This window comes from Leptinotarsa decemlineata, unplaced genomic scaffold (genome assembly GCF_025532065.1).
Source record: "Leptinotarsa decemlineata unplaced genomic scaffold, Ldec_3_MD MMD2_P_RNA_scaffold_12, whole genome shotgun sequence".
Lineage (NCBI taxonomy): Eukaryota > Metazoa > Arthropoda > Insecta > Coleoptera > Chrysomelidae > Leptinotarsa > Leptinotarsa decemlineata.
Window position 1 is genome coordinate 12,452,155 of NW_027412526.1, and position 22,122 is coordinate 12,474,276.

The window sequence follows — 22,122 nt, forward strand, 5'->3', positions numbered from 1 at the left end:
TACTAGTATTATTGTGAATAAGCGTGGGCGTTTTGTGCCATATTTTTTGTATATCTAGCGCCCTCGCTTTTTTCACAATAATACTAGTATTTTTCGATCGTTATTGTTTTAAGCTCATTTGAAAAAAAATATTTGAATATGGTGAGTAGAAAGCCAAAACCTCTCATTCCCAAAAATTATTCTCTCCTAGCAATATACTCATTTCTATTTACACAATTATTTGTTGTAAAAAACTTGACAATGTCAATTGATCATTTCGACGAAACGTCGAGAAACTCACGCAATAATTTTGATGTGATGAACACCCTAATTAACTTAAGCAAAATCCTGGAAATCATTATTTCAGACAAAATAACAACATGAATACCGATCTACCTATTCTTGGACATGGAATTGAAATTACCCCAAATTTGGGAATTCAAATGCAACACTCAGTATACAAGTGGATTCAGCACATCATTTTACATAACAATATCAAAATTTTGGTTAAAGTACTTCGCAGTACGTTTATTTCGAAAAAATGTATATTGAAGTGAATCAGTTTTTTGATGCGTTTTCATTTATCAAAAGTAGGCGTTGAATAAAAATGGAACGAAATACGTATTTATCAACCATTTGATATTCGAATAAGTTACTTTAATATTCAGAGGTATATTCTAGTATTGGTGTTGAAATTATCGTGATTCAAATTATGGAAACCTTCACGAGTAATGAAAATATTGATATGCTTCTCATTCGTGATACCTAAATGTAGAAAAAACTCCACAGCAGTAGTCGTCATATTCACTGAACGTTATCCAGGCAGGTATCAACTCAACAAGACACTATTTTGGAAAACTGGAAAAGAATTTTCCTGACCAAGCAGATGAAGATGATATGGTCATTGTAAGTGGGGACAAAAAAATACATGTGTAAGTTTTATTTGACTTGAACAGAACAGTGTCCAATTGAGAAATTGCTTTGGAAGTTGATACTAGTCATTAGCCTTTGTGAAAAACACAACTTCCTTTCATTAAAATATCAACTTCATGAAAATGATTCTATCCGACGATAAAGTCTTGTTTTACGAAAAATGGCATGTTCATTAGAAATAATACTCGCTATTGGGCATAAATAGAGGAAAACCGGGTAATGGGAGTCACCAGGCAATGATAGTCACCAACATATCTCAAAACTATAACCGCCAGAAACGCGTTTACTGCCGTCCCCTCGCCGCTATGCTCGCCTGCTAGCGCTGCGAGCGCGCCGCCCCAGTATTGCGACGGTCTAGGAAAGACAATTGAGTTTTGTTTTTATGGCTCGCCGATGAAAACTTTTATGGAGACAAAATAAACGGTAAGTATTTTAATTATTGATCTAGTAGCATGTGACTTTTTAACGCTTTTACTCTTACATTCAATGTATATGATGTATGTATGTATATGATGTATGTATATGTATGATTTCATACTCAAATCCCGAGTATTGTTTATATATTTTTTGTGTTTAATTTTTTTTCTTCATAAAATACGTGTGGGTAATGAGGATCGGGTGACCCCCATTGCCCGCTAGTGATCACGATTTCCCGCAATGTAAAAAGGCATACTATAATTTTGTTATTCTGCTTTTAGATGCCGAAAGTACGAGTTAGAACTACCACAAAAGCTTACTGGTCAGCTGACACTTCGAATAAAGCGTTGAAACTTATTGAAGAAGATGGGTTTTCTATACAAAAGCTGCTAAGGTTTCGACGTTTCGTTTTTGGACCACTTGAAGGGGCATATAAAAAAGAGTGCCACTTATATATGAGAAGTCACCTCGCAGAGAAGATCACACCTTATGAAGTAGCATCGTTATTGGGCAAGGCATTTAACAACGACAATAACGTTGCGTCCATCAGTTGAAGAGAGTCGGGATTTAGACCTACAGGTATTTATCCAATGAATCCCGACGTATTTTGTGATGAAGATTTTCTACCAGCTGAATTGTTCCGATCAGAAACTACTGCCATTCAAAACTTTGATGAGTCAGTTGCAATCAATAGCCCAGCGCCAGACCTAGAAAGCTCTTTAGTACCAGGCACTTCAATGCAAGTTGATTCACTGCTACCACCGACGCCACCAAGAACTTCTAGCGCCGTTGTCTAGCCGCTGGCCCATAAGTGGAAAGTGCCCCGATAGCACCAAATATTTGTTAAATATTTTCTTTTCAGGAAATAAATATTTATATCTTTTACAAATATTTGTTATCTAAAACAAATATTTTTTAAATATTTATTTTACAATGTTTCATTTCAAAATATTCTAACGTATAGAAAATATTCGAGAGCTTATATTATAAAAATATTTTATAGATATTTCGACAAGAATAAATAATATATAACAAGTTTCAATTTGAACCAAGATGTCATAGGTACCTACTAAAGACAGTTTATTTTTCGTTTTTGAAAAATATTTCTGCCCAAGTAAAATACAAGTTATAAATTTTATTTAATCTTGTTTTCTTTATATTTTGAGAGTTTAAATCACAACCTGCGTTTATTCAGTTATTCCAACGAAAATTAAGTCTTTCTCATGCTTATTTTTTGTATTTCTATAATTTAAATTAAAATTCATTAACACAGCGGAGTTCTACCAAGTTCTACTCTTGCGCAATCAGTGACACAGTGATTGAGCATGCATTGAGGTGTAGAACGTGAACGTGTGCGGGACGAACAGCTATATTTTGTTTTGTCTTTTGTCCGACTTTTTAGGTTGGAGTTTTGGAGACAACGTGCAAAACGTGTTTTGTGTAGATATACTTTGTTAGAGTTGTTTGTTGTTTCAATTTGAACTATATGGTGTAAGTATTATTATGGATAAGCAACGCAATTGTTTATACTGTAAAAAATACCGTTTTAAAAAAAAGAACATCGAGAAACTACGTCATTCTTTGAATATTTTAAATTCAGAATCTGAAAGTTCGGCGACTAGTGGTCAACAACAACAATATGAATCGGATATAAATCCAGTTAAGTTAATAAGTTAATTGATTATGGTTCTCTGTAATCAACAAAAAATTATAACATATGAAGAGAGGTCAGGGGAAAAATGTACTTTGTCCATTTTAGATAATTTTTTGAGTTATTTCAATTTGAACATTATTTTGTTATGAGAACAAATTTTTAAAGTTGCCGATAATCATTACCTCAAAAATTAATTTTATTTGTACCAAAAATATTTGTATTGTTGAAGTGCTAATTTGGCAAGGAAAAAGTGTACTTTGTCTCTTATTTGTAATGTGGTAAGACTAGACAAAGTACATTCTTCCCCTGACCTCTTCATATGGTATAATATTATGGTTTTATTTGCAGATGATTTTTCTATATCTTGCTGGAGGAAGCAACTCACACAAAAGTATATATATGGCAATGCAAAAGTTATTTGCCAAAAATTAAGCTATATTCTACAGTGGACAAGGCAAAAAGAAGAAAATATCTTTTTGCTCTATGAAGATTTATGAAGCTGTTGTCCGTGAGTATGATTTGTTCAGTTTTAACAAAAAGAATGAATATTTGATATGAAAATAATTGCTTTTTTTTCTTTTTAAGCTGCAGTTAGAAAAAGGCATAATAATGTGACTGACGAATCAATTAAAAAATCTGTCTCATTGTTTTTAGCTACTGCGAAATCGAGATTATTGAATAAACAGAATGCATTAGGCAGGTAGGTTCCGTGCCTGTTGTTATTTTTTTATCAAATATTTTAGTGGTTCTATGCAGGCTTGTGTTAAGTCAGATCTCTTTTAACGAAAATATATTTGAATCTTCTTTGTTCTTCTCATAAATAACTATAAATAATCTACTCATGATATCATCAGTTGATGATATAGTTATTATACATTGAAATAAGACTAAAAGCTTGTCATAATTTACATCAAGAACATGCATGAAAATCTTTAATACTATGTACTAATAAAATATATTATCAGTGTATAATTTTTCAGTGAAATGGTTTTGCAGCGTACCGAAGAAGAATTTTAAGTAACAAACATGTAGATACCTACCTGTCGAGAATTACATTTTTTTTTTTTTCAAATTACGCAAATTTTGTATTTTTTCACAGTATTATAATATTTATAAGAAATAATGAACAACAAATATTTATAGGAAATATTTATATAATGCATAACAAATATTTATAAGAAATATTTATATAATATTTAAATTTTATATTTAAAATATATCATTTATATATATATATATATATATATATATATATATATATTTAATTAATATTTACAAATAATATTTGTTTAATATTTAAAAATCTGTCGCTACAAATATTTAACCAATATTTTTTTAAATATTTAAAAAATATTTTTTGCTATCTGGGTGTTTCACTAGAACCTGGTCCAGTATATTCGCCAGTCCCTGGCACATCAAAACAAGTTGCTTCAGCAGTCTTTAGTTTTGATATTGGGTCGAAATTAATTAAGTTGCCAGAGAAAAGCAATACCCACAATACTTAGACAAAGTCACCAGAAGCATCATGCCAAAATTTTAACATCCACACCAATAAAAGAAAACTTGATAGAAAAAAAAAACTTGGTAAAAGAAAAGAAAAGAACAAGAAAAGTAACACCGTCTGCCCAGCCAAGGATAAGGAAAAAGTAAAACTGAACCGAAAGAGGAAGGTTCTTCATGAATCACATGATACATTTGTTTCAGACGTGGCTACTGATGATTTATGCCAAGACGATGAGCTAGATGATGCTGACGACGCAGGGAATACGTGCTTAATCTGCAATGAATTCGGCCGAAATAATGATGTTTGGTACAGGTGTACCTCATGTGGTTTATGGGGTCACGCAGATTGTAAGAGGTGGGAGTGGGAGTGCCAATGGTTATGAACGCGATTTGTGCTAGATTTTTGTATGATCCTCATTGCACACAAGATGACCATAATTACCCTTACCTCAGTGCAATGGGAGTCAAAATATTTTACTTCTATATTTGCCAAAGATGATTATTAAACTGATGATTACTGATCTGAAATGAAAGCCAATTAAGTAGATTTTGTTAAGAGGTGATGGCAATAAAAATTTAGTTTAAATTCATTAATTTATCTCGATTATTGCTTAAGTGATCCCCATTACCCCTTTCTGCCGTAATGCTCAACTTTCACGAGAGGGTAACTTTCAAGAACTATATGGGTTCAACGTACGGATGGGCATTATCGAACAAAGGTTAATTAAAAATATCTATTTGTTTGAAGATGGTTGACAATGTTTTGTGGTGCATTTTATTAGTTCGGACTTTCATTATCTAATATGATATAAGTAAATTGATATGAAATCCCTGAAAGAATCTATAAAAATTTAAAAGATTAGCTAAAAAAATGACAATTATATTAAGCAAAAAAACTGAAATAACAATGAAATCAAATACAAGCAACAATTGAAGTTGAACTATTAACAAGAATGAAAATCAAAAAGTATCAACAAGAAATGAAAATTAAAAGATTCCAAGCCAAGTTACTTCACTGGATTGGCGATTTCAACAGAAAATCTTTGGGTATGATGTTGTCTCTAGCTTTGCACAAGAAACTGAGGTGAGTTTCTTCGAAATAAGTCGCTGGTTCCGGGCCCGTTCCGGGTATTCAACGTTTGACGATGACGTGGTTGACAATCTTTCGTGGTGCATTCAATTAGTTCAGACTTCCATTCTCTAATATGTTATAAATTGATTGAAATCCCTGAAATATAATTGTCAATTTTTAGCTAATATTTTTGATTTTCATAGATTTTTTCAGAGATTTTAGATCAATTTCATCATATTAGACAATGAAAGTCCGAAGTAATGAAAAATAAATATGTTTAAAATATGTTTTTCCGTTAACCAGCTGTCGCACCCCTACGAACGACAACCATCAGAAGTCGAAACTTATGCGAGCTAAGGACTAACGAGGTTTTACCTTTTAACGTGTGATTCCTAACACGGTTCAATGTTTTTTAGAAAGAGCTTTAACAAGAGAACAATACTTGGGATTTCTCCAAAATGAAATCGAAGGGTACTTAGACCGGGTACTGGACGTGTGGTACAATATTTCATGGAGTTTTTCGTGACAGATGGGTGGGAACAAATGGACCAGCGAGGTGTCTCGCAAGATCACCAGATTTAACACCGCTCTCGATTTGTTTTTTTGGGTTCATGTGAAAAAAAGTGTACCGTACACCGATAGAAAATGAGGTGAGAAGAGATTGGGTGAGAAGAACAATTTCGGAAATATACCATGAGCAATTGAATAACGTCATAAGAGAAACGGTAGATCGAATTAGACAATGTAGGGACATTTCGAACATTTGTGAAATTTAGTGGAGATACCAAACCACTGGCGGCGCCATGGCACACGCTGCTACATCAAATTCTCGAACAAAATAAAATTTTTGTAAAACTTTCAATCCGTAAGTTCGTAATTTTCAGTTGAAGATCCGAAATCGTATTCATTATAGGAACTTATACATTTACTGAGAAACAAAAGAACAATTAATTCAAACTCAAAGTTGTGTAGAGGAATCGGTTCCAAATAAACCTGACACTACAGAGAGTACGGTCAGTACGGAGTCAACATTTCTTGATGTTCCATCTACATCTACCTATAAATTAAGAACAAAATCCGATTTTTCATTAGGTTTTGCTAATTTAACATTCACGGAAGTAGATTCTAATTAGTACTCAAGAACAAGACCATTCTGATAAGATGTCTGCTGGGAATGAAGGTGGGAAAAAAATGTTGTTTTTACATGGATCACTTAAATAAAATGAATAAAAACACTTTTGTCTAAATACCACTGGAAAATTTTATTTTACGACCGGTTTCGGGTTTGATCCCATTATCAAGTATAAAACTGAAATCTGAATTTGGAACATCGATTTATAGAATTTTCAGGTACGCTGCAAGGCCAGGTATTTGAGAGACAGGATGCCAACTTAAAATACCCCCCTGAATATTCTAGGAGTTGTTTAACTCATAAATTCAAGAGAGGAGACCTACATGAATCAAGATGGTCGTTTAGGGGTATATGTTTCTGGTTTTTAATTGATTTGTTAATTTCTATGGCCTCCAACAGATTCATTTTTCTCCCTTCATTACATATATGTAGGATTTTGAGATTATCTTCATAACATACATTCATACATACATAACATACTGGGATAACCTCAAAATCCTACATATATGTAATGAAGGGAGAAAAATGTATCTGCTGGAGGCCATGGAAATCAAAAAATCAATTAAAAACCAGAAACATATACCTACCCCTATTAAACGAGCAACTTGATTTATGTAGGTCTCCTCTCTTGAATTTATGAGTTTAACAACCCCTAGAATTTTCAGGAGGGTATTTTAAGTTGGCATCCTGTTTCTCAATTATCTGGCCTTGCAGCGTACCTGAAAATTCTATAAAATCGATGTTCCAAATTGAGATTTCAGTTTTATACTTGATAATGGGATCAAACCCGAAACCGCGGTCGTAAAATAAAATTTTCCAGTGGTATTTAGACAAAAGTGTTTTTATTCATTTCATTTAAGTGATCATGAATTACCATAAATTAAACAAGAGATCAATCACACATATTTACATGGGTCATTTTATAATTGATATTTCAATTATGGCGTCGACCCATTTTTATTCAAAATACTATTTTGATCCCTAAAATAGTGCGTCAACTAATTCTAGAAGGACCTTGCCAAACTGGGTTATCAGATGACTTCCAAGACTTTCCAGTTTCCAATTACAGAAAATTTTACGTTTCTTGGTACAACCTTTAAAAAAAACGACTTGTGGACAGCGCAGCGTACGTGAATGGTTAGTTTACTCTCCAAGAGGTAATAAAATGTTTTGTTTTGTATGCTAGCTTTTTGATAGTGCGCATTGTTTATTATTGAAATATTTCTTTTATTAGAGTTTTGTGATGTTATTTATTTTTTTAATGAGAAATACAGTATTACTTCAAATACCTGTGCCTTTTTACTGAATCTTGGGGCCTAGTTATGGTGTCCCCCCCGCCCTTAAGTTTTAGAATTGCCACTGTACCAAACATATTATCGACTCCAATAGTGTTTATTGTTTTTTTTTATAATCTATTGACTCTTCATTTTTCTAAGTAATGTGATTAATTCGTTGTTTTTGAAATCGTACATTAGAAATTTTTTTTGAATTTCGGGTACCAATAAATGTCACATCGTTATACCTAACTGCTTCAATCACAGTAAGATAGATGAATGGATATGTTCAAATGTAAGCTGTAGTTTCGACTAAATCAAGATTTTATGATTTTGCATAAGTGGGTTTTAATTATACCAAAATTCTGATGAGAGAAATCTTTCTGAATATCATAATATTAAAATATCTGTCAAAAACCTCGACACGTGTTTCGATCACCAAGTGATCATCTTCAAAGAGGAAGAGTTAAAAATAACGATTTGGTGTTGGGAAAAAACTCCAGTAATATTCATTACTACACCAAAGGTTCCAGACAGTGCATCATAAATGTCAAAAACGTGTTGGAAAAGCGGAAGTACTGATTTTAGTTCTCTGGGAGCTTAGCAAATGTTTTTTCAGTGGTCGCAGATTATTGAAAAAAACTTCACAGTAAGTATGTTTTCACTCAAATAGGTCATTCACATGCAAAATGAACTACTGAATCCAAAAATGTGAAAACATATAGGGTGTTCCGTTAGAAATTACAAAGTTGAAATAGTTTTATGTGAAACAGAAAAAGCTGTAAAAACTATTTTCGATTCAGTCAATCCGAAATGTGATACCATTTGAACTTTCTTTACTATATGGCTTCACATATGGCTTCTGCATCATATTGCAGTACGAGTACGAAACTAGAATGACAAAGCAATAACAAATAGACCAGTCGACGGAAAAGCTTTCCGACATAATAAGAATTTTAACGAGCGGATCATATGAGTTTTCGAAAAACACGACGTCAAATCGATATTCAGGCCATCAGATCGCCTTTAGCTATACCAAGAGGGTTTACCGAATCCGTGCTTTTATTTATCTGCTTTGTTTGTGGTACCTACTCCATGAAACTGTTCAGTCAATCAATTATTTAGTATATAGTTAGCATAGTGAAATACAATTTTGGAACTTTGTAAAAAAAATTTGGGTGAGAGAAAACATCATAGTTATAGTTCCAACTATGCTTTTAAGGATTAAAAAGAGTAATGTGACCCTTCAGGAAGTTTCTACAAATCCTAAACAAATTTCTCCATCCCTATTCTCTATACAAATAGATGTAGCGAGCGAGGTTTTTGAAACTATTGACGAATACTTTTGTAGACTTTATGGATTAAAATTCAAAGACGATGTTAGATCTAACCTGGTAATTGTATAAGAAATTTGTTATTTATAATCAGAAAACTGAGATTTGCCAGCAGTACCTACTGAAAAATGGTTACCTACCTACATAATGAAAATTCTTTGAATATTGAAAGATATCAGATTGCATTTTTTTATTATTATTATTTACTATAAAAAGTTGAGAATGAAACCAAGTAGATATCTAGAGACTTCTTCATGATATTATTACCCTGATTAACGGAAAAACATATTTTTTTTTTGGGAATGTCAACTTCTTGAAATTCCGAATAAAAAAGGAGTACAAATGAAGGTAATGATGGAAATAATAATAAGAAGAAATAAATGTCACCGGTGACCGGTTGAACTGCTAATCACAGATTTGAGAATGTGATGGATGTCACAACTACAATCCATAAAACAATATAAAAGGTTTTTGGAGTATGATGAGATTAGTGCTTACGTTCAACAGTTTCCATCGGTTGAAGTCGTTTTACCACTGAATGTTTATTTATTGAATCCAACCGCTGCGCTGCTGATAATTAGTTTTTGAAATTGGAAAATCATTTTAATGTCTGATATACTAGTCGAGTCCCCAAATTCATCGATTAATCCACCGATTAATCAGGTGGATTCATCTTTCAGTCCATTCGAAATGTCAGCGCGTTTCTTTGGGTTGAAGCAAACGATCATAAAATTTCCTTTGAAATTAATAACTCGCCTACTGTCTAGTTGAATTAAAAAACGGTTTCACCACAGAAAGGTAAATAATTAAAATAAACACCCAGATCCCAGATGCGTCGCCTTTGATCTAAGAAAGTCAATTTCGTTGACCTCCGCCGAGTTGCATAGAAAAACAGCGTTGGCGATATCGAAGGGACAGGTTGGCATGTCGTTTGTCCACTTCAACCAATGAGAAATTCGTCTTGACAAGTGACAAAATATTCATCTGTCTGCGCAAGAAAAACACTACCATTTTTACGCGCTTACTTAATAGGAGTAACAATTCTGATTATTTATTCTTCTGTGCGTATATACACAGCATTCAGCGCAACCACATTAGAACGCTTATGAAGTCCTAAGGTATTTTCTGGCGCTCATGTATTCAAAACGTATTCGTCTGTGATTAAAATACATTCATTCAGGCGTTGAAACGATAACGTCACATCAACTATGATTTGAAACGTGAGGTTGGTTTTGAAACGGAATTTGACGTTACGTTACGTCAGTTTCTGCTTTATTTTGGTCGTTATAATTTATAAAGTGCTGAAAACTTTGATTGAAAAGTTTGTTTTTATTTTCGAATTTGACATCAGATACAAATGGACAATTCCAGTACCCCTATTCAGTGTTGCCACTTCAAAATTTTCGGGTCTAAATCGACTGACATTTTCTAGGCCTTTTTTTGGAATAATTCAAACTCGGAACAGATACAAATTTTAATTTTATAGATATCTGGATGTTCCAGGATATATGAATCGAAATATTGAAGTTGATATGGACAAAAATTTAAAATCCTAGGGAATTTTAAGTTTGTACATTGTTTAATAGTGATAATCCTGTCATTTTACCGTCACATGTCATATACCATATGAAATTTTATTGTTGTATTCACTTATTGTTGTATTCACTTATTGTTTATTGTATTCAGTAGAACAGGATCGTTCTGATAGAAAAAGTTGATAGGAAAATTTGCCACAAATTATTCTATTTTCTGGGATATTGTGGAGAAATTCAACTTTGAAGAATAACTGTTGTTTTCCGGGTCCAACTCTGTCGAAATTATTAATTTTCGTAAGTTATGCATATCTAGAGAAGTAGCTAATATTTTCCGGGTCAGTTTTTTGAATTTATTTCCAACATTTTGCTGACGTGAATGGCTGATCTATTACTATCATCACATTTTATATTATTCTTTCATTGAATCCATTCAAAAGGAAGGTATGGTAAATAATATGTAATCAACTTTTTCTATCAGAACGATCCTGTTCTACGGAATACAATAAACAATACGTGAATATAACAATAAAATTTCATATGGTATATGACATGTGACGGTAAAATGACAGGATTATCACTATTAAACAACGTACAGACTCAAAATTCCCTAGGATTTTTTATTTTTGTCCATATCAACTTCAATATTTCATATAACCGGGAACATCCAGAAATTATTAAAATTAAAAATTATGTTCCGACTCTGAATTATTCCAAAAAAGGCCTAGAAAATATCAGTCGATTTAGACCCGAAAATTTTGTAGTGGCAACACTAACAATCGTCCATTGAATCATTCCGTTCTGGCGAATCTTATTATTAATGACGTCACTACGAAACGTTTTTCAATAGACGCTCGAATAGGATTATATGCCAGAAAACACCTCTACTGTGGTGCAACCTTTTTGCTATTTTGTGTAGGACATGTGTCAAAGTGGACATGTGTGTCTACGACTGAAAAATGTAAACAAAAATATAACTATTTTCCAACTTTTCATTAAATCAATCCTCTTTCAAACTTCAGCTACTCTGCCTTTTGTTTTGAAGGTAATATATTATGTCTGATATTGATACCCAAGGAGAAAACTGCTATAGACCAGCAGTGGAAAACCTTTCAGCAGGTTTAGTCAGTCTCTATCAGTCACCATTGCAGAATATTAATAAACAATTGAAAGAACTAAGCTCCAAACAAAATATTCTAATTTCTCATATTCATGATGAGAACTTGAGCCTTGCAGAAGCGCAATATTCTTCAGGGCTGCAGGATATGTTCAAGAAAATGACAGAATATCAGGGCAAATTGGTTAATATAAAAAAGGATATGAGGCAGCTTCGTGACAAAAGTATCAAGTTGAAGAAGAGAGCGGAAAAACTGCAGCAAATCAAGGAAAAAGAAAATCAGATGAAAGAGCAAGCACAGTTGGATATCCAAAGAGAAGAGGAATTAATCGGGCCAGGACCAAGCACCAGCTGAAACCATGAGATCAGTTGCTTTAACCAGTTCGAAAAAATTAAGAGTGACCTTTTTGCCTCTTCAATTTGTAAAGAGAGGTTCATATGTTAAAGAATGAATTTAAATTTGTGATATAGGAATTCCGAAACGATGTATTCTATTGATGTGCAGGAATCCTACATTTTGTTACATAAAATCAATTCGAATATTTTATACAATATATTCTATATATCATATATACTGAGAGCATCGTTTACATTTTTTACCTTATAATATTGATTTTTGTGAGTATTTACGTATATACACCTAAAAACACATATTATCAACAAGACAAAAGAATAATTCCTAATACATAGTTCTAAATTGGTTTTGTGCAAGTATCAACAATGTATGATTTAGAAAATACAAGGTAACTTTTTGTACATGACAACTTTCACAGGAACAGTGTCTATTATGAAATAGTAAAAAGTATTTGAAGCACTCATATCAACTTTTAACTAGACAGTAATGTTTGAAAGCTAGGTCAGTACTACCAATTTAATGCAACTGCCGAAATTAATGAATCGTGATCGCAACATTTACAGATAATTTTGTGTGACAGGGCTTTGACTGCTTGGGAGGAAGGCACAGCCATTTTGTTATCAGATCATCCATCTTTATATAAAAAAATGGGAACTTTACAAAGGAAGAAAGATAGCAATTAAGTTCAGAATTCATGAAGATGTGTAGATCATCCATAGAAGTCACTTTCAGATACAAAACAACTTATTTCACATGAACATTGACTTATACGGAAAAAAGTACTTTTGAAACAACTACTACTCAGTTTGTACTCCTAACATTAATTGTGTGACAGTATGCATAGACATTCATGCACTTATTTGATACATTCCTAGCCATAGGAATCGTGTTTAAGTTGAAGGGCGTATATTTTTCATGAAGGAATAATTTTTGGGAAAAAAACTTTCACTTTCTACTTCTCCAACTTTATTATCAAGTTCAAAATGAACTCTTTACAAAAATGCGTAGATCATGCATAAATATAAACTAATTTTGAATGTTCATATGGGAGGGTTTTTTCTTCCAGTTTGTATCTGAAAGAAACTTCTATATTTGTTAAGTTTATTTCGAACTTAATTGTTCATCCTTCTTTCAAATATTTCCGCGTTTTTTGTATGGAAATGTATAAGTAAAAAACTAAAAAGCTTCTTTCCCAAAAATCAATAAAAATATGCTTCTCTCGATAAGATGTTCGACATATGTATCATCCTCAGACTACTATTAAAACGTTCATTGCTGGAATCCAACTGGAACGCTAAAACAACCAGCATAACTTATCGCAAAGAATAACATTGACAGTGAAAACAATTTGGAAAAACATTTAGAGTTTCCCACTGCTCATTCCTAAGATTCTGTTGAATGAGAAGGAATAAAAGGAATCAAAAAGCATGATAATGATATGAATGGTCATTCGTATCATTATCACCTAAATCGATTTCCCAAGTTGACTTGGGCCAAAATCAAAATACTTGTTTGAAATATATCAGGAAATGCATTCAGAATAGTCAAAACCAGCTATTATTCCAAAATATTTTATCAATGTAAGGGCTGGAGTTGTAATTCGTCAACACAAAGATATTGAATGTGCATGATTTGCAAACATGTCATTACTTCAGTAAGAAAACCGAGGAGTCATTAATGAGAAATAACAGTTGAATTTCAAAACCATGATGATAGATTCTAAATTTGAAAATTTATTATTAATTTAAATAAAATCTCGCCACCAAGCCGCTGTCCAGTAATGAAAACAATTTATTATCAAAAACAGTTTGACTCGCTAGCGATCCATTTCTCTTTCTGTATAGTTTTCTCAGAAATTGATTTTTTCAAATAAAAAAATGGACCGACATCGTTGGATTCGTAAAAAACTTGCACAGAGTAAAACTACATTTTGTAAATAAAAGTGGTGTCACAAGCTATTTAGTGTTTTCTATCAATTGGATTTTGTGAGTTGTCAGCTGAAATGGGAGACTAGATTAGATAACTAATTCACTTTTTCTTAGATAAGCGGTCACAAGCAGCTCAAAAATTAACAATAAAGTGAGAAAAAAAATTGTCAAATAATTAAATTGAAACAATGAGTTAAGAGTGGAGACGATATTAATGTTTCAAACCTTTGAAAAACCATCAATCCACCGTCGGATACAATGAATTTCATATTCATTACCAGACACTTCACCACACATCAAATTAGTAAAAACACATTTTCAAATTATACTCTGAGAAATTAATGAAGAGTGATTTTGTTTTTTGTGGTAATCAGATTTTGTAAGTTGTCAGTTGACATAGCCTGCTAGATCAGATTTTACTTTGTTTGAAGATTATAAACTGTTTCAAATCAGAAGAAATAGTTAATATCTTAATTTTAGATTGTGTAGAAACGTAAAAAAAAGTTTTAGGAAATATTAGGATCAGTTTAGTGTAGGAGAGGGGAAAGATTTTCAAAACATAATGTTTTGTGGAACATTTTTGGCAAAATTAAATCAAATTTCACAATGTACTATCTTGAACAGTTTATGAAAAATACACTTTTTATAAAAAATGTTCCTACATTTCCACTTTGAAAATGACAAAAGTAATTTAGATAAATTATGTGATAATGAAAACATTTTTTCCTAAATTAGGATAAAATTTCCAATCTTTAATTCACCACATGATTGAAAAATGATTATAAAAATGTGTAGGAGTTATACCATTCGCAAAGAATAATCCCTAGTAATTTATACAAAATAAGTAAATTTGAACCTTCAACTAGCATTTTCAACCATAAAAGTAAAGTCATTTGAGGCAATGACATCTCTCCTTACGAAAAAGGTATCTATTGGATCAATGGAAGACTCAAAAAACGAATATAAAAGATAAACAAGTCTCCGATCTTTAGCAAAGTCAAGCTTGGACATCGACCACCGAACGAGATTCGTTTTATGTCTTTCACTACAGCTTTCATCCAATGTCTTTCACTACAGCTTTCATCCAGTTGCCTTGCAGTAAAAGACAAGAGCAAATCTCGTCCGGCGGTCCATGTCGAAACGTTTATCAAGGCTGAAGCCTTCAAAAATGGTAAAAAGTGAAAAAATAATGGATGAAACCCATTAGAAAAAGATGGGAATATGATGAAAATGAGAGGAAAAATAAATTACGGGCGATCTGAGTTCGGGAAATGGAAGGGGTGAGTTTTTAAGGGTAAAAAGTGATTTATCTCGATTTCCGGCAAAACTACAAGTCCTATGGAAAAAAGATGAATGGAAAATTGATAGGTAATAAAAAGATCTACAACTTTTTTACATAAGCTCAATTGGATTTTTATCTTTATCAAAAAAAAAATTCTACGAAATTTGGTGAAAACTTACCTTTTTTATGTCCTAAATACACTGAAATTTATTTGATTTAAAATATTTATTTTTCACCTTATTTTGACTTAATATCAAAAAAGCTCCCAAATTTTCAATCGAAAATTCTCGCGTCAAAATATCAGCTTTTTTCAAAAAGTCGGTGTGCTTTTTGTTCGTTGAAATCTCTACTTTCTGATGGTGTAAAAAAATATACATTACTATAGTTTTCAGAAAATGCAAAAAATCTAAAAAACTCAAAAAAATGTTTCAATCATTAAGTACAATTTTGAACTATTTATTAAAATTTACACTATAATTACTCAAAAAACGTAGGCGAAGATAGGCGAAATTGGATTTGTGAAATTGAAACATTTTGAAAACAAAAATTCCGATGGATTGAAAACAGTTCAGATAGAAGATAGATGTTACCGACAACTATGAAATTTCTTCGGCAGATTTTACATGTTCTTATTCCAAATTTGCCAACAACAAATCCGATGGTTGGAATGGGTTTATGGAAAAGGTACACACTGATTTGACTTATCGTACTTCAAAAATTATTCCTGTGCCGTTCATAAAAAATCCAACGAGTGATTATGATACCATTTTTACATCGTTGGTAGAAGCGGCTAAACAAGAGCAAAATATTGTGTTCGTAACGTTTGACCAACCAATACACCATAAAGCTCGTGAAATCTTGAGCAGTATTGATTTGAATAATGATCCCTACAATTTATCCTCAATCCAAATAAGACTTGGAGGATTTCATTTATTGATGTCGTTCCTCGGAGCAATTGAATACATCATGGATGGTAGTGGACTTAAGGAGGCTTTTTGTGAAATATATGTCGAAAATTCGTCCGACAAAGCTCTTTCCGAGCACGCATATGCACGAGCTATCAGAGAACACTTTTAGTAGGTACTTGTCTGAATTAATTTCATTATCGATGGAGTTGTCGGACACAGCTACAAGTAGCTAATGAATACATTTTTGCTGGATCATAAAAGAAAAATTTATTGAGTATCTAAAATTAGTACAAAAAAGAGGTCCTACCGCAAAACTTTGGATGCAGTACTGGCAAATGATCTCATTGGTTAAAGATTTCATACAGGCTGAACGTACAGGCAATTGGAAATTACATTTAAAATGCGTGGAAAGAATTCTTCCTATTTTTATGGAAGTGGCCACTTATACGCAAAATCTGCTTATCTTTATCTCCAAGATATGTGTAAGCTTAAAGACACAATATATGATGATTATGAATTTACGAGATTCACTGAAGGATTCTTCACAATTTATATTTCATGAGATTTTCTATGACATGAATGAAATTAGAATTAAATGAATAAACTTTTTAACTGAATAAAATTGCAGCAATCACATTTTTTTCATGAAAATGTACATAATGATTTTAAAAAAATTCGAATTCGAGTTTTTTCGATTTTTTGTTGAATCATCTATATAACCATATCCATAGAATAACTTTCTCACAATCTATTGTTTTCGTAATGTAATGAAAATTATTTTTTCATTCCTCGGATTATGGCTTTATACGTCACCCTGTATGGTCTGCAATTATTGGCAAACAGTGCTGTAAAGACACAAGACCCATGAAAGAATTGCTAAAGCACATGCTACAATTTCAGAGAGGCATGAAGTTGCGAAATAACACGGCCTATTTCTCCCGTTTTTCTACCAAATTTCTCGATTTTCCGACTTGGAGCAATTTTTTTCTCAAAAAAAAGTTCATCACACCAAAAAATAAGCAGAATTCACCAAAAGCCATCTTCCATAAGGTTTGTGCGTGGTCCTTTACCAAAAAAGTCCCACCTTCTGAAACTCTATCTCTATTATTTATAATTTCAATTCAACAGCGAAAATAGGACTCCATGGGTAAATTTAAGGATGTGGACGCGGTATTCAAAGCGAGTAGGTTTTAAATTTTTTTTTATTGAACACTATAAAAAATTGATTCTTGCTGGAAAAAAATCTTGAAGGAAATTATTGAAAAAGCTAGGTAATTATTAATTGACAATATTTTACTTGACTTGCGTGTTCATTGAAGACCACAAAAAGTTTAAATAATTTTTCGCTTCGTGGAGCTCTCTTTATCAGTGTACTTAATAATATTTTGTTTACTATATTTTTTTATAGTAAAAAAAATAAGTAATCGACGTATTGTTATGTTTTTATACTTATTATATTCATTTCCGATTTTGTATTAAATAAAGACATTCAGTAAGTTGAACAGAAAATTTTTAGCGCCATTTGTTAATAAATTGTTGACTGGGTTATATCTCAGTAACTATCAATAACACATTAACAAAGAGTTCAAGTTTGACAGTTTCAATCCCCTGCTTTTGAAAATCGTTTCATTCATTTATAATAATAATCTGTATAAATATGTTTAAAATCTGTTTTTCCGTTAATAATAATTATACACAATGTAATAGACAATGTAACGTTGTATAAAAAACGTCAACTCAATGAAATAAATATACTAAAAGTTGATTATGAAAATTAAACGTGGTGATGGTAAAATAAGAACAGACTAATAATAATTGAAAGATTCTGCTAGTGTATAATGAAACTTTTTCAAAAGATATGCTGTCAGTGTTTGTTTAAAATTACACCTACAGTTGGTAAGGAAAGATTATTGTAGATTTTAGGACCAATGTATTCTGGCCCAAAATAAATCACTTTTGATTTTGAAATTGGCACATAGAACTAGTTTTTGCTTCTCATAACGTGGTGGTGAATAAGAGTATTCAATGTGAAATTTTACTTATTTTAAAAACATATTTCAAATATATAAGCTGATACTAGAGTTGAAATATATTTTTTTTAAATACTGTCTACAAGAATATCTTTGGGAAATATTTGCCATATATCATACAATGCGCTTTTGTGCAACAGATGCATTTTGTGTTGAAGTTGACCGTACCCAGAAACAAACACCATACCTAATTCTAGAATCTACATGAGTATAATAGATATTAAATAACCAAGCTCTAGTCAATACCGATTTTAAATTAATGAAAAGAAACTCCAGTAAGGATATCAGATGTTAGCAATGGCTATTCCAATTCAGGAATTCATTCAGATAAATAGGTACCTAAAAACACTACTACCATCACTATTTAAAGATATTATTAACATTGAACTGGAGATTTAAAAATTTTTTTTGGCGATGCTCCCAAACATTTATTTTCTAAAATTGTAGTATCAGATGCAGAGACAATCAATCAAAACTCATCAGCCTAAGCTGTGTAACAACCGTCTTTAATTATAGCCAATGCTGTTTACATAGAGTATACAGGATAAATAAAATAGGACCTCAAGTGGAGCCCTGTGGAATAGCCATCGTTGTTTCTATGTTCATAGTTGTATTTGAAAGTAGGTACTATAAATACGACAAGTTACTGATGAATAGAAGATTTTTCTTTGTGAAAAATACTTTGATTTTACGCAGTAACTTATCGGGTAAACTAAAAAGTTTGCCTTTCTACACTTGTATAAAGTTCTCCATTATAACTTTTGTTTTTCAGATTGTGGAAGGTAACAAATACCCAAAAAAGGCCAATGAAAAACTGATTTTCCTCCACAAAAAATGACTTTCGTTGAATATATAGGTACTATTATTTTTCGAAATTTGCAATGACACAAATTGATCCGTTTTCGGAAGAAATCGGTTTATCCAACTGAGCAAAACCATACCATAATTTTACAATTTTAAAGCCAGTATTTTATGATTGACAAGGCCAAATACACGGCTCGAATCACATAGTACTGGTACATCAATGTGATTATGTGTGATTATTTGATTTATCAATAAAAACATTGTTGTATTAGTAGACCATGTTGCTTTCGGATTTGAATGGAATGCTGATTTAAAAATTAATGAAGTCTATTCAGAAAGGCATATTCAAATAATTCAGAAAAGCCATGTGGGACTGAAATAGGACCATAATTTTCCTCATTTGTAATTTGTTATGTGTCCATATACCAACTCCTCCACGATTCATAGTTGGTCTGCAGTATGTGCTAACTATTTGGAAACCTTTTATGTGCAAACTTTCTAAAAGTGCCAATTTTAGACCTATTCCTACCAAACATAAAAACTTATTGAGCCGATATAAAGTCGATTAGTTTTATCACTATTTATTGTGTTCACGTTAAGTAAAAGAAAATTTTATTGAAAGGCATTGTACTATTAATGTAAAAATGTCAAAGTGAAATCGATTTTAAATGAAAAACCATTTTATTAATCTGAATGTTGAAAAAAAATTCCTTCGAAACAATTAGCAGTTTTTGCTTGCCAAAAGATTCAGATAGGAGTCTTGTAAAATGAAGTGAATTATTTCAAAATAATTTTATAGCTTTCAAAATGTATCAGTTAATTCAGAAAAGGGTGATACCAAGCTATTCAACGCTCGCTATGGTTGTGAGTCATACAAGTACCGAAAAAGTGCAAGTTCCATCCGTATAAGACTCAATGACTGACACATAAAATTTTGGGAAATTATGAGAGATCAAACTTCGAGAAATAGTAATTTTCCTGAACAGGAAAGGGTAATTTTTTGGGAGAGATTAGACTGGAAGTTTCCCATATTTTTTGTACAGAGATTGAGAAGTAGAATAAAAAATTTCTCAAAAAGTTATTTCCTATTGCACGTGTTTTTTTCGGACAAGTGTATTTTTGTTTTGGTTGGTCTACTTTGGTTATAATCTCCAAACGTTTCAACTGCAACTGCGGTGTGGTCGAAGTACTCTTCTTGCCGTGTCAACTGAAACTCTCATTTCTGCCGTGTCATTTATAGTGCGGATTTCTCGCGTTCTTTCTGTAATGGCGGGTTCGCGCGTACTTTCCTCGCGATTTGGTTGACTTAGCTTCGTTTTGGCGCTTTTCAATGTAGTATGCCAGATCTTTGGCATGACAACTCATTTCCAATGGAAAAAAAAATGTATGTACAAATTGATGGAGAAAAAAGAGCCATTCAAACCTCAGAAAAACGACCGAAGCACTGGTTCATTCGTTTTTGAAGCCATGGAAAAGAAGAGCTTCCTAAATTATCTGAATAGCTTTCATACAAAAATCCAGTTCACCAAGGAATTGAAAGAAAACCTCCAAATCCCATTCCTCGATGTTTTTTTCGTCAAGGAAGGCAATAAACTAGGTCATGAAGAAAGGTACGTCGACGACAGAATAAAACACCTAACAAATGTGTTACAAGCGAACGGCTACGACAGAAAAGATATAATCCGCGCTACGCGTCCAAAAGAGAAGAAGAGAAACACCAGTGAAGATCAACCCCAAGCCCAAGGCACTGTCTATCTGCCATACATAGAAGGTGTCACCAACCGATTCGGGAAAATTCTAAAGAAGGAAAAAATTAACAACGTCTTCAAACCAACGAAGTATCTGAGATCAGCAAAAGATAGCAGAGATTCATTCAAATCGGCGGGGGTTTACAGGATTCCATGTAACTGTGGTAGTCTATATCGGCCAGACAAAAAGAAGCACTGGTACCCGCCTAGTTAAGCACCAGCGGAGTTGCCGATTGGGACAGACCGAGAAGTCTGCAGTCGCTGAACATACACTGTCCGACGGGGAACACAAGATCCTGTTCGAAAATACCGAGAGGCTAGCAACGTCGAATAATTATTCAACAAGAATGTATTTAGAAGCCATAGAAATACACGAACACCAAGAGAACTTCAACAGAAAGGATGAGAGAACATACCTATCACATATGTGGGATACAGCATTGACAAGTACCAAAACGAAGCCACGTCGACCAAATCGCACAGAAAGTACGCGCGAACCGGCCATTACAGAAAGTGTGCGAAATGACACGGCAGAAATGAGAACTTCAGTTTCAGTTGACACTAAAAGAAGAGTACTTCGATGACTGCCGCAGTTGTAGTCGAGACATTTGGAGATTATAACCAAAGACCACAGCAGAACCCGGAAACCAACCAAAACATTGACGCCAGCCTCAAAAGCCTTCAATCCTATATAAGTGTATTTTCTTTCTGAATAATATCATGGTGATTCACGTGGTACACACAAAACCTTCCAATGTGAACATGTGGCCTGGTAATTTTGAAAATTTCTACTGGTCTCTTTTCTTCCTGGAAATTCGCTAGTGATAAGTACCTAGATTTACTCTAAAATGCCATCACTCCAGCTCTTACTAATAACATAGAGTATGATCCCGCAAACATTGCAAAGAAAATGGTATTTCAACAAGATGGTGCTATTCCACATCAATCACAAAATGTTCTGAGTGGTCTCCTTGGTCACCCGACTCAAGACCTTTATTATTAGTCAGTGAGCTATGTTGAAGACTGGCAGTAAACAAATCTAATGAAATGAACTTTAAACGTTCAAGTCAGTCTCTATATACCTACACAGTAGGTTGAATGGACTGACGCCTATCAGAAA

The 22,122-nt window shown here is 32.7% G+C and overlaps 2 protein-coding genes across 2 annotated transcripts; both read left to right on the top strand.

The window, feature by feature from the left end:
* Positions 1 to 11,707: 11,707 nt before the first annotated feature.
* On the top strand, positions 11,708 to 12,525 carry LOC111505801 (biogenesis of lysosome-related organelles complex 1 subunit 6-like). Its single transcript, XM_023160675.2, has one exon. It carries the CDS (start codon positions 11,886 to 11,888, stop codon positions 12,300 to 12,302), a length of 417 nt encoding a protein of 138 aa, XP_023016443.2. The 5' UTR covers positions 11,708 to 11,885; the 3' UTR covers positions 12,303 to 12,525.
* Positions 12,526 to 20,721: 8,196 nt separating this feature from the next.
* LOC141482155 (uncharacterized) lies at positions 20,722 to 21,216 on the top strand. Its single transcript, XM_074174929.1, has one exon. It carries the CDS (start codon positions 20,722 to 20,724, stop codon positions 21,214 to 21,216), a length of 495 nt encoding a protein of 164 aa, XP_074031030.1.
* The last annotated feature ends 906 nt before the right edge of the window (positions 21,217 to 22,122 follow it).

Excerpts from the sequence above, each read along its gene's own strand:
- LOC111505801 (XM_023160675.2), top strand. The coding sequence starts at position 11,886 with ATGTCTGATATTGATACCCAAGGAGAAAACTGCTATAGACCAGCAGTG.
- LOC141482155 (XM_074174929.1), top strand. The coding sequence starts at position 20,722 with ATGGAAAAGAAGAGCTTCCTAAATTATCTGAATAGCTTTCATACAAAA.